Genomic DNA, 14,125 nt, shown 5'->3' on the forward strand with positions numbered 1-14,125 from the left:
GGCCTAATCCGGAGCGGAGTGCACGGCCGGATGCTGATGCAGCGCACCGGCTTTCAGCCTCGGCTACCCGGGTTTTGGTCAGGAGCCAGGTTCCAGACCAAAAACACTCCATCTGAATTTACCCTTTGTTGTGGCTCTTATTTCATTGCATTGTAAACTTTGCAAAATAAACTTAATATTAAGGGGAATGAATATTTTTGATGGATAGAAGCTGTGATCCATATGAGCGAAATGAACAGATCCTGATAAACCTCTACTTATAATGTAGGATTCTGACATGGTGTCCATTATTTGGTGAATGTAGCTTCCAAGGCAGATGTAAACAGAGCCTAACACTCATGTATCAGTACAAAAAGCGACTAAGACACATACTATGAGCCTATTTACTTTATTAAAACATGAACGTATGAGACCATCTGTAGTGCTGGTAATATAAACCATCTTATATATTCAGGTCATTCATCGTCTCAGCAAAACATGTGTATTTTAGGATGGAGCAACAGAAACAGACTTAAAACCGTTAAGAGAGTCGAGTACGTCAGAGAAGCAACTGGCCATGAGGGTCATGTCTCCGGCCTTATCGGGGCTGATTTCAATAGTAACGGTTGCTTTATCATTCTTCCTGACAAGTGGCAGACTGTAAAAGAGAGAGATTATATATTAATAGATACTGTACCATATAGAGTTATTGCCAATTGCTTAGCATTACTTTACATTTAACAGAATCCATTTTACTGTAAGCCTGCCATTGAACAGAGATGCCTCATGTGATGTGAGGGGTGCTGCTGCCCTTACACCACCCATGTGCCATCTTCTGGCTTTTGAGAATTTTGACAAATGGACACAATTTTACTTCTAGGAGGAGGTAGAGAAGAGGAGAAGATGTTATGGTTTGGCCCCTTTGAGTAGGAGGGCCCTGCTTAAAAGCCTCAGATAGCGCCATCTGGTTCAGTTGAGGCATCTACCAGTGATGTGATGATCTAACACTTGATGTTGGCTTGCCTCAGCGGCTGCTGCATCAGAAGAACATGAAAAAGTATATTAAACCCACTGATAGAGGCCAAGAGTGACTACAGTGACCAAGGGGCAGCCATTATTATAACATTTTGTCCTGCTTACAGCTCATAATACAAAAGGGGAGAAGATGCTATTTTCATATAAGCTATAAATAGCTGTTTATGAGATGACCCATGACCAAGTGGGAATAGACCAGGCCAAAAACAAGGCCCTAAGGAGACTACACTGTTTGAGAACATGGGAGAAAAGTTAATTTCTCTCCCTGCCAAAGTGCCAGGTAAGCACGTTATGTCCATGCAGGGAAGAGGTAGTTGGAAAACAAGGGTTAGGGCAAAGAGTATCTGCCCTGGTCTACATGTCAATCTCTGACAAGCGATGGGAGACCATAAGTTGAAGGCAACTGTATGAGCCTTCTGTCTTTTCTGATAGTACTATTGCACTTGTACAGACCGGGCTGCGCTGGAACATTGAAGGAAAGAGGGTTTCTTTCCCTGCCAAAGTGCCAGTTGAGCAGAGATCTGGGGAAACAAGTCGTAGTTGCATTGGAATGAAGAAGAATCTACTCCCTGGTCTGCATATCAGCCTCTGATAATAGAAGGTTAGTTGCCCCAAGACAAGTAATAGAAGACTCCAAGCTGACGGCGGCTGAGTCTTAGAGAGGTCTGTACCGTTGCTTACATCAGAGAGTTTCCCTTTAGGACAGATGGACATTGGAGATTATGAGTAATTGTAATTATGAATAAAGGGCTGTAGCATATCCTCTTGTGGCCGTAAGATTGGTTGTGTGTCCTCCAATGAAGACTACATACATACATATAAGTACAAAGAGGACCTGTCACCATATAGAAATGGCTAAATGCCATAAATCATGGGCTTGGGTCATTTCCTTATAAGCTTCCAGGGCCCATATCTTTTGAACGGATGGACCGATTTAATAAAATAAACTCCAAACTGTTCAGGGGTCAATCGTATGATGTACGGCATGGTGACCAGTCTGCTTTACACGTTCCTATACCTGGAATGGGTCAGTTCCCCAGTTCATAGCAAATCAGTTCATCCCAAACTAGGCATCCTCTTTTAGGAGTCTTTAGGATCAAATAGTGACACATCTAAAAACGCTGCAGAAAAACCTTAGCGAAAACGCGTTGCGTTTTTTTTTTCTGCAGTATTTTACAACGAGGTTTTGATGTTTGTTTCTCTGCATTTTTTTTCCCTTAATAAATATGTAGGAAAAAAACTAATCCGCAAAAATTAACATACTGCATTTTTTTATTCAATTTTTTCGAACCTTTTTTTTCACTGGATGAGATTAATAAAATCTCATTCACTTCCCTGGCACTGTAAAGCACTACATTGTTTTCTGCTTCTTTATACTGCACACTTACTTAACACTGTAGTCCTCCTTCATGAGGCCACTTCCGTTAACTCTGAGAACGCAGTCATGGATATCTTCTGGTAGAGGATTAATAATGGTAATTTCCACATTTGTTTTCTGATTCAATTTAGCGGCATCATTGAGCTAGGAATAAAAAAATAACATGAATACCAATGTTACTAGCCAGTTAGGTGAGGTTTTATGCTACAGGTTTAGGACTAGGCTTGAGCCAATCTCGAGATTTCAGGATCGTTTTTAAAATCCGATTTCCGATCATTTTCCATTCGAACTCGAACCCGAATCCAATGCAAGCCAATGGGATTTTTTTTAATAATCGGAGATCGGATTTTAAAAACGATCCTATTCACTACACAGCATGGAGTCTAAAAATTGAACGCTTTAATTGTTAGACTCCACGATGTAGTGATTAAACAAAAATCCTCTGGCTACTTGTCCCCCCTGCTGTCCACTTACCTGCACAGATGCTGCCGCTGGTCCGGTCCGGTTCCCCTGTTCTCGGTCCTCTTCTCGCCTTGCTGCCCCCACCTCCCAGGTTAGTGTTACAGACCTAGAAAGAAGGCAGGGCTTGTGGCTTAGGAGAGTGTGGGTGGGTACAGGGCGGGGAGTACCCCTCCCAGTACCCGCTCACACTCTCCTAAGCCACAAGCCCCGCCTTCTTACTAGGTCTGTAACACTAACCTGGGAGTTGGATGCAGAAAGGCGAGAAGAGGACCGAGAACAGGAGTGAGAACAGGGGGACCGGACCAGCGGCAGCGTCTGTGCAGGTAAGTGTTGATTCAAGTGTAAGTGTTGAATGAATGGACGCAGCCGGCGCGCAGGGGGTTAAGCTGTGTGCTGGCTGCATCCATTCATTCTTATGGGACTTCGCTAACATTGTTAGATTTTCCCACAATGCTTGGCCGGTAGCAAAGCATTGTGGGAAATAACCTCCGAACGCGATCCTGCTTGCTTTTGTAATACACATATTGATAAAGCTTCTGTAGTACCCTCACACAGTATGATGCTACCTTAGTACTCACCACACAGTATAATGGCACCTTCCATACAGTGTATTGCCTCCAAACTTCCTCTTTGTCTCCCCATTGTATAAGGCTCCCTATTTTAGAGTCCCCATATAGAATAATGCATCATTATACCCTTGCAAAGTATAATGCCCCCTCCATGATGTATAATGTCCCTTATGCTAGGTTCACACCTATGTTAGGGTTTCCCTGCTTGGTGACCCAAAGAATGGAAACCTAATCCGCTTGAAAAGTAGCTACCCATAGACTATAATGGGGTCCACCGGGTTTCCGCCCGAAAATGGCAGAGAGAAAAGTCTTGCTTGCAGGAGTTTTATCTCTGCATATTTTAAGCGGATTCTTGAACGGAAACCCCAAACATAGAACAAGTGCAGGTCTAAACCTAGCCTTAGTGGACCCATCCACACAGTATAATGTCCTCCTTTTGACCTCCATATACTAAAATGAAATAAAAAATGAATACTCATTGATCCAGGTCAGTTCTCCTCTGCTGTGGTTTGGAGCAGCAGGTGCAATGATGTCACTGCATTGGTGTCGCTGCATCGTACCTGCAGCTAACAGCAGCACCACGGAGCTGAATGGTGGAGCAGAGAACCAGTAGTTTCCTGTTTCACCATTTTTTACAACCCTAACTGCATATCAGATGTGTAATTGTTGTACATTAGATCACCGTCATAGAGGAATCCAACAGTTAAATATTGCCAGCTATGTCCAAGAGATGTTAAATAGATGTCCACGGTAGAATTAAAATTGAACTTTTATTATGTCATCTCTTAAAAAAGTTACATGGTAACTATACAGGGTACATTGTTAATATAGGCAACGCGTTTCGGGAATAGATATTCCCTTCTTCACAACTCTTCTGCTTCTGAGCTGTGAAGAAGGGAATATCTATTCCCGAAACGCGTTGCCTATATTAACGATGTACCCTGTATAGTTACCATGTAACTTTTTTAAGAGATGACATAATAAAAGTTCAATTTTAATTCTACCGTGGACATCTATTTAACATCTCTTGGATGTAGCTGGCAATATTTAACTGTTGGATTCCTCTTCGCATGACGGGTTAAGAGTCCCTTGAGATTCCTTTTCATACGTCTATATGGTGAGCTGATTTACAATTGAACTTTGCTAGATCACCGTCATACCTTGATCTCCAATGGTGGGGTCATCAGTGTAACCACGTGGTCTGTCTTTAGTTTTGCCCCCTTGTTATCCTCAGACACAGCCCCAAATAGGATCATGTTGTCTGGAGTTAGATTATTTTTATACTGAGAATATGATATATTACATGGGATACTTTTCTCTGAAAAAGAAAAACTTGAATTAGATATAATAGTGTAAACGGGCTATATAATAGATTGTATGACACATGCGATCCTCATTTTAGAGCATACCCCGTTCTAATGGGTGCGTAGGAATATGTATTCCTAAAAATATAACAAAAAACAAAATTGTTACTGAAAACCCCTTTACCTACCCCGGACCACCAGGGATATTGCAACGAAACTGTTCATCGCAAAGGATGAGCAGAAATATCACCAGTAGAGATGAGCAAACTAGTTCGGAATGACCTGGATTCAAGCCCCATCACACTCCAAGGGCCCAATCACAGCCCCAAGTGGCAACATGGGGTAAACTAACATCACAATTTCACCTGAATTTTGGTGGTTTGTTCATTCCAAAGACATAAGCCCTTTTAGAGCTGATAGATATTAGGGTCAACTGGCCAGTTGGGTAGTAAGATTGTATGATACATAGCACAGAGTGACCCCCGTCCCCAGAGAAATCACAATGTTACCGCCCACTTGACTTGTAGATACTAATTTGTCTTAACCCTAAAAGGGATTAAATCTTTGGAATGATGGAATAGATTTAGATAATCTATACCACCTATCAGATGAGGTATACCGGTTTTTCAGGTCTGATGACAAGTTCTTTTTAACCCTGGTGTACTGTTCGGATCAATATGACCCGAAATGATTTTTGAGACCCTGCAGATTTTTTTTTAATGAGGATTTGAAACTAGTGGTTCCTTGACTTTTCCTCATTTTTGGAGCTCTACCTTTTTTTTTTTTTGTTTACTTTTTGCTACACGCTGATTGTTACACTTGTACTGTTCAGGTCAATATGATCCGATAGCATTTTATACTGTTCTACAGGTCTCTGATTATTTCTGACTGCAAAAGTTATGTTTTTTTATGTGTACTTCATCTCCAAACTGGTGGCATTCCGAGGTAGGTGCCCATTCAGACAAAATATACCAAGTAAGCCAGCAAAATATGGCCTCCAGATCTGGACACTTTGCGACAGCAAAAGTTCATATGCTCTAAATGTTCAAGTGTATACAGGAAAAGCCCCTGATGAAAGACCTGAAAAAAATCAGGGTATGCGTGTTGTTCTAGATTTGACTCATGGACTAAAAGGACAAAATGTCACATGTGACAACTTTTTTACATCCTATCAACTAGGCCAGATGTGAAGAAAAAACAACTTACCATGCTGGGTACTATGAGAAAAAACAAACCTGAACTACCGCAAGGTATCCTTAGCAAGAGAAAGGTGTACAGTTCTACTTTTTATTTTTCTGGAAATACAACTGTTGTTTCTTATGTTCCAAAAAAACCCAAACAGGTAATTCTCATGAGCACAATGCACCATGACAATGCCGTAAGTAATAGAGAAGACAGAAAGCCTGACGTTATTTTGGATTATAATGCCACAAAGGGAGCAGTTGATACTTTAGACCAAGCAATATCAACATATACATGCAAACGCAAAACCAATCGGTGGCCAATGATTTTATTTTATAACATACTGGACGTTTCTGCATACAATGCATTTGTCTTATGGAGAGAAATCGACCCTGATTGGAACCGGAATAAGCTGCATAAAAGAAGATTATTTCTTGAGGAATTGGGAAAATCCCTGGTGAGGCCATATATTGAGAGCAGAAAAGTGACCCCCAGAAGTGAGGGAGCAGCAGCCATTGTAAAAAGTGTCCAGCATGCTCAGGAAAGAGATTCCACATCCACGGCCTCCACCAGCACAGCTACCAGCAAAAAAAGGAAGAGATGGAGCTTCTGTCCATCTTCCTGTGACAATAAGACTGATCTGACATGTGCTGGATGTTCAAAATATCTGTGTAAAGGACATGGGTCTTATTATTGTGCTCAGTGTAAAAACACATGAACATGTTCAGTTTTTTCTTTTTTTCTTTCTAAAATGGTTGAAGTTTTTAAGATTTTTCATTTGTTGATTTATAAAATTTGTTTTCAAAAAGTTAAATTTCATGTTTTAGTAATAGTAATGTAAAGCTTCTTTGTTATTTGTGTGCAGAATGTCAACAATCGAAGATAATTGCAAAAAGCCTGTGTAACCTTTTTATGAAAAAAAAAAAAAAAAATTAAGTTTGAATTTAAATTTTTCTTTTGTTTATGATCAAACATGTTCACATACAGTATTTCAATGAAAAAAGTATTCAAATAAAACAATTAGAATAGCTAAAAATCAAGAATTAATAGGTCGGGTCATATTGACCCGGGAACAGTACAAGTGTATAGCAAATGCGAACAGAACAGCAGGGTTAAAGGGAGTCTATCAGCAGAACTGATCCTCCAAAAACAGCAGAACTGTTACAAAGCTTAGGCTCACCTGAATAATAATAATAATAAAAAATAGTTTCCACCTTCCAATTTGATGCCTCTATTCCTGACATATTGAATATGAGCATTTAGGAACAACAAGGGCATCACCATTGCTCCCACCTCAATGAAGAGTTATGCCCAGATCCCAGCCCATGCCTCCTTCCCTGCCTCCCTGCTATGACTATACCGCTTAGCCCTGACAATCACAGCGGCGAGATGGGTAAGGAGGGAAGGACTGGGAGCAGGGCATAACTCTTCAGTGAGCAAGCACAATTGGTGACCCCTTTATATAGTTGAAATTCAAGCATACCTTGTTCATTTTGCTCTGCTTTTATTGGCATGTATTCATACAGATAGAAGCAATAGGCATTTCAGCCTGTCCAGACCCTACCTGTATGATTATATACCAATAAAAACAACAATAGAAGTAAAATGCATGATTCTGATATATTATACTACGTGAACCCCCAATCCATGTGCACCACCGATACCTGAGTGGGCCGCTAAACTCTTCTATCTGCTGGCTATAGTGAGAACAATACTTACTGAAATTACCTACATATATATATACACAGTATCTTGACATAATACAGAAGAATCTCCACCTTCATTTGGTCCCAGGTTAACAGACAGTGATTGATTTACGATCTCCGTAACTGGTGTATTGTTATATACTATGGTCGTACAGGTCAGTATGATATTCAGAATCTTGGGCTCAGCAGATTGGTTTTTGGCTATAAGTTCCATGGGCACATCCGCACCAATGTTTGCTTCAACTTTTTTAAATGTACAAGAAAATTCTGGTTCAACTGATGGCTTTTCTGGTAGTGAATCGCGAACGGATGGTCCGTTCATATCTTTCAGTTTTTTATAAGCCTTGTTATATACCTCTATTGCCTCCGTACTTTCTGCAAAAGAGAAGAACAAACATTGTTTGATTTTTGAATTTTTTACGTGTTTTATAATATTATTATACTGTTTTCTGAATTTATTGATTTATACATTTCTATTGGATTTGTCTACCTTTGAATATCATTCTACCATTCTGTTTAATCTATTCCCAAAACTTGATTAACTGGAGCTTACCCCACCTACAATGCGGAAAGGTTAACCCTCCTATGTTATAGGGATCATCGCCTCTCACTTCCTGGTTCTGCGACACAGCCACATGGTGGTCAGTGCAGGCCGCCATCTTTTACATCCCAGGGTATAATATGATAATAATGGATATACAACACACTGAAATACAGAAGTATTGCAGTATATTGTAAAAAGCATTGCAGTGTACAGAAATATTGCTGTGTATTGTACAAAGTATTGCAGTGTACAGAAGTATTACAGTGTATTGTACAAAGTATTGCAGTGTACAGCAGTATTACAGTGTATTGTACAAAGTATTGCAGTGTACAGAAGTATTGCAGTGTATTGTACAAAGTATTGCAGTGTATTGTACAAAGTATTGCAGTGTATTGTACAAGGGGTAAAGGGAAGTTGAAGTCCCCCTTTCTTGCTGAAAGTTTTTACAAATATTAACTGTTTACACCAAATAGGGTTGTCTTCTGCTATACCTTTGGAGCCCTGTTATGCTATGTATACATTATTGTGCCAAACCCAGGGCCTTTGGTATATTGGTGGATTAATCCGATTCCCGCTAATAGTTCAGTGCCGGGCCTCCTCTCATTTCTCCGCATGCTCAGTCTCTTTGGTATGGGAGGGTTTAACTGATAGCACTATTATCGTTCTCTTACTTTAATTTCCATTTAGTACAGGGGTGATATTTCCAGTCCTCCATCTTTATAAACCATTATCATCAGACAAAATGTACAATTGTGTGCAGGTTTGGAAGAAAAATTATGCAAAGTAAGAATGCTTTTGGAACTAGAAGTGTTACTATTTTGTTTTTGTCAATTAGCAAAATGTAGCAAATGAACAAAAGAGAAATCTAAATACCATCAATATTTTGTGTCACCACCCTTTGCCTTCCATCCAGTGGTGGAACTACCACCATAGCAGACGGGCCCCCTTTTTCCTACCTACTAGAGTAATCACACCTGCTATTTACCTACCAGTTCCCACTCCTGCCCACAGCTGCCTCCGCTTCCCTTTCAGCCCCCCAGGGGCCCCTTACATCCCACATCACATCACTCATGCTGAACAGCGCAGTGAATGGGACCTCCTGGAGGCTGAAGGTGAAGCGGAGGCAGCTTGATAAAATCCTTCAGTCTGTTCATGTAGACCAGGGGTAGGGAACCTTCGGCTCTCCAGCTGCTGTGAAACTACAACTCCCATCATGCTCAATTCACTTCCATGGGAGTTCCAAGAACAGCAGAGCAAGTCTGCATGCTGGGAATTGTAGTTTTGCAACAGCTGGAGAGCCGTACATTCCCTACCCCTGATGTAGACCGACACCCAAACCAACTGGATGATTTGCAGATCAGGGTTCTTTGGTGGTCATCACTTCCAGGACTCCGCCTCCAAAGGGTGCTCGCACCAAATATTGGTAGAATTTAGATTTCTCTTTTTTTGATTCACTTAATTTTTCCTGACAAAAATAAACTATTAACACTATTTCTGAAAGAATTTTACATTGCAGCATTTTTTGCACACCTGCCTAAAACATTTGCACAGTATTGTTTTGAACCAAACGACTGATAATGTGTATCAAGTATATGGTGCTATCCATCAAAAGGTATCAGTGTACTTTACAGCACATACTGTAGAACAGTGTTTCTCATCCTTTTCAAGTGAGGTACCCCCTAGTGAGGAAATGTCCTGACCAGTACCCCCTAAAGTAATGATCAATGTGCCCAAACATGTAGTATAATGGTTTTCACACTAAATAGAATAGCCATTTCAGTGCCCCACATATAATATAATGGCCCCCATAGTACCCCATGTGTAAGTTAATGGCCTCCATATGTAATAAAATAGCCCCCACATTTTCCACATGTAAAATAATGGCTCCTATAATGCTCCACGTATAATATAATGTCCCCACACTGTCTTCACATATAATAACCTCCACAGAACCCCCACATATAATAAAATGGCCCCCACACTCAGTGTTCTTTAAGGAGGGAGCAGTAAGATGCATTCATTATTTATCAGCATATTAAGGATACCTAGAGCCCCGGGCTGCTCCATACAGTATAATGTTCCATAGTGGCCCCCACACTGTACAATGTTCCAAAAAAGTCTCCACATAGCATAATGTCCCACAGTGAACCTCCACAAAGTATATCATCCTAGAGTCCCACATACTTAGAGATGACTGGTCTTGTTACGAAGTTTCCAACAATTTCGGGTTTAGCAAGTGTCATGATGCTGCGGGACCCACGGTCCATGACATCATTGAGGAGGCCAGAAGGGGCCTAAAGAGGACAAGGACCTGTGTCAGAGCCCAGGAAAGTGAGTAACAATGTTTATTATGTTTACTCGCCTCCCCTGGGCCTCCACTAATTATACCCTTCGGTCTCAAGAGGGGAGAGGCTCTCACAGCACCCTGTACCTCTAGGGAGAGAGGGGCATACACCCAATTGTACATGTACCACAGTCTGGGAATCACTTTTGCAGAATATGTAACGTGTTTGTCTCAGCATCAACATCAGGTAATGAAAACTTTGTGTTCCATGGATAACCACATGTAATAGATGTACTCGGTACTACAACAAATTGTACTACAAGCCAAGGAGCCAGTTTTAGTTACCTTCAGGATGTTTGTAGTCTCCAGTGATATTTTCACGTTTGTTGGCACCAATAGCCTTGGTGCAGGTCAGCTTTCCTATGCTGTCAGTCTCAGTATACAGCTTACTTATAGATCCATCATCATACACTGTCCAGAACTCCCTATTAGCATTTACCTCCCCAAACACAAATGGACAATCATAATCTATATCAACATCTCCGTTCTTCACAGCTTCACGGATGCATGGTCCCAAGCGGAATATACCTGGTGGATAGTAATATAGTATTTTTGTCAATTACACACAGATCCAAACCTAGGCAGCATGTCATGAACACCAAACACTTGACCAACCATATTCTATATTATGAACTGAGTGACTTTGTAAATACATTGCTTTACTTCTTATGTATGGGTTATGAGTTACAGCCTCTGTTCAACTTCAGAGCTGCATTCACAATTCTGCTGTTCATCCTTAAAAGTAGTTGATAATCTTGTAGTCACATGCAAACGTAAAGCTTAGCTGAGTTCCTATAATGCAGTGGGTCGCTTAGTTTTTATACCAGATTACTGTACAGTACTTGAATATAATACTGTAGCTCTTTGTCATAAAGGGCCCTTTGGGTATTTTACGAGTATGCTGTTACAGCAGGGGTATTGCTGAAGTAATGATTCTTGTTCATATTGTATCATTCATGCTTGATTGTTTGACTTTCATACAGTGTGTTTCATATCTTGTGCAATGCTGGTGCATAGAGATTGATAATGTGTGAAGGGCTCTTTAAGTAGTTTTCTCCCATAATTCTCTGTTTCTGTTACTCCTCCCTTCTTGTTGCATCTTCTTCCTGGATATGTGTTATTCAGTCTGTAACCACTGAGCAACCATCTTGTAGAACTGAGAAAGGAATTGTGTTTTGACCGTATGGCATATCATCTCTCAAGGTAAAGACAAATAAACTACCTGAAGCAACTCCATTGCATCTCTCCACATGCAACCTGGGAACGCAGGGAATGAAATGTCAGCGCGTTCTGCTATCTGCCATTAGCTTACATACGGGAATTACAATCTCACATCTTCAGAGATTTCTCTAACATGCATCTGTGGCAGAATAGTCAAAACACAACTTTCTAGTTAAAACAAGCTATATCTGCAGCTCCTGCAGGATCTACTGACAGCCTGCAAGCAAGCACAGTGAGAATACAGCATAATCTGCAGCACGCCACACAGCCTGCAGGTGAGCTCAAAGCTGTCCTCCATCTTGAGCACATGTTCTCCTCACCACAGTGAAATAAGGGGCAGCGCCATCTTTATTGACATTTTCCACACAAAGGCACCATGTCCACAAGGAGCTATGTGGATTCCCCTGTCACTGCATCTGGGACAGTGCATCCTGCTATCAGGGACTCAGATGTGCAGGAAACAGACTCCATGTTTCAGGATGTACAAATTGAGCGATTAAAACGTGTCAGTAAACCCACGCAAAAGATTAGAGAGAACTTTGAAATAACTAAAGAAGAGTTCTGTGATAATCTTGATGAATTATGGCGAAGAACTGAACACTATATAGCAGCGCTCTCACGCCATGACAGTGACGCAGCAAAATTGGTCACCACACTAAACCGCTTATCTGCCGCCTATGAACGCCATCAGCGACTGTCTGCAAAATACGTCACATTCCTGAGTAACGCTGATTTTGATGATGCTATAGCAGAGCTAACTGAGAGGGAGAACCTATTCCAAACGAAAGATGCCGCAGTGAAAAACGCCAGAGATAAGGCAGAACTCCGCATCGCACACCTACAAGAAGTAAGGTCCCATCGGTCTACTTCATCCAAACATACGCTGTCATCCTCCAGATCCTCTCGTTCCAGAAGGTCAGCATTACATGATAAGCTTATTGAGATCCGTGCTGACGCAGAGGAGGCCAGTGTCAGACGGTCCTTTGCTGAGAAGGAAGCAGAAATGGCGCAAAGGCAAGCAGAGGCAAAAGCTGAAATGGCGAAGAAGGAAGCAGAGACAGAAGCTCAACTAAAAATTCTCCAAATGGAAAGGGAGGAAGCAGCTGCCTTAGCCAAGCTAAAGGTTCTTGAACAAGCATTAGATCAAGACGCCGACCTAGACTGCTCCATCCCTGCAGAAGTGGAAGACCCAGCTGACCGCACTGCCAATTATGTGCTGAAGCAATCATCTCCTGCACCGCCTGCTAAGTTACATGCACCAGCACCACTCCAAACCGACTACATGGCTGTGAAGCATCAGATGATGCCACCTATCCAGAGCAAGGTAATTTCCAGCATCACACATGCAGATCCTCCAGAAACTAAACCACAGCTCAACCCTTATGCTACATCATTTCACCCCGATTCATCTCGGCCCCATATGCCAGAGAATTTATACGTCCCAGGGATATCACAAGTTAATCTGGTGACACAAGGTGGGAGATCAGACATGTCGGACTTTGCCAGATATATGATACGCAGGGAGCTGATAAACAATAGTCTCTCAAAGTTCGATGACCATGCTGAGAATTATAGAGCCTGGAAATCCACCTTTGAAGCAGTGATCAGTGATCTTAACCTCACTGCCAAAGAAAAACTTGACTTGCTTGTTAACTGGTTAGGCCCAGATTCTGCAGAACGTATAAAGACATTGAGAGCAGTTCATGTGGGCCACTCAGAGGAAGGTCTTGCTGCGGCATGGGAGAGACTTGAACAGACTTATGGCAGTTCTGAAGCTATAGAAAGTGCCTTATTTAAGAGACTTCATATGTTCCCAAAAATCACCAACAAGGACAACCGCAAGCTTCAAGATCTGAGCGACCTACTAAAGGAATTAGAGTTAGCCAAAATGGACCCACGTCTGTCAGGTCTGAGTTACCTTGACACATCTCATGGTGTTAATCCAGTGGTATCCAAACTACCATATGGCATGCAAGAAAAATGGGCCGACCTAGGTTCCAGATACAAAAGAGACCACAATGTGTCCTTCCCTCCTTTCTCTTATTTTTCCAGATTTATCAGTGACCAAGCTCGGAAAAAGAATGATCCCAGCTTTGACTTCACAGAATCCTCTCTACCAGCTTCATCATCATGTTCAAGGTATGAAACAAGCAAACGTAGAGACTTAAGGGGAACAGTATCTGTTAGGAAGACAGACGTCCCAATCGCTGCACCCTGCACCACCAAACAGGACACTCCTGTCCTTAAAGATAAAGACCCTAATAGTACGTGCCCTATCCACAAAAGGCCTCATCCCCTGAAAGAGTGTAGAGGACTTAGGGCAAAGACTTTGCAAGAACGCAGAGACATGCTCAAGGAGCTAGGAGTGTGTTACAAGTGTTGTGCTTCTTCAAAACATTTT

At 41.6% G+C, this 14,125-nt stretch overlaps 1 protein-coding gene across 1 annotated transcript in view; it reads right to left on the reverse strand.

Annotated features, from left to right (window-relative positions):
• Positions 1-486: 486 nt before the first annotated feature.
• LOC142210089 (protein-glutamine gamma-glutamyltransferase E-like) overlaps positions 487-14,125 on the reverse strand; it is a 38,994-nt gene continuing 25,355 nt past the window's right edge. Inside the window, exons 9-14 of the mRNA XM_075279118.1 lie at positions 10,789-11,031; positions 7,844-7,990; positions 4,833-4,865; positions 4,584-4,741; positions 2,403-2,536; positions 487-637 (exon numbers count right to left, since the gene is read on the reverse strand). Of these exons, the coding sequence (XP_075135219.1) occupies positions 487-637; positions 2,403-2,536; positions 4,584-4,741; positions 4,833-4,865; positions 7,844-7,990; positions 10,789-11,031 (866 nt within the window). The remainder of the gene's footprint in view (positions 638-2,402; positions 2,537-4,583; positions 4,742-4,832; positions 4,866-7,843; positions 7,991-10,788; positions 11,032-14,125) is intronic.

The sequence above is a fragment of the Leptodactylus fuscus genome, chromosome 6, assembly GCF_031893055.1.
Source record: "Leptodactylus fuscus isolate aLepFus1 chromosome 6, aLepFus1.hap2, whole genome shotgun sequence".
Lineage (NCBI taxonomy): Eukaryota > Metazoa > Chordata > Amphibia > Anura > Leptodactylidae > Leptodactylus > Leptodactylus fuscus.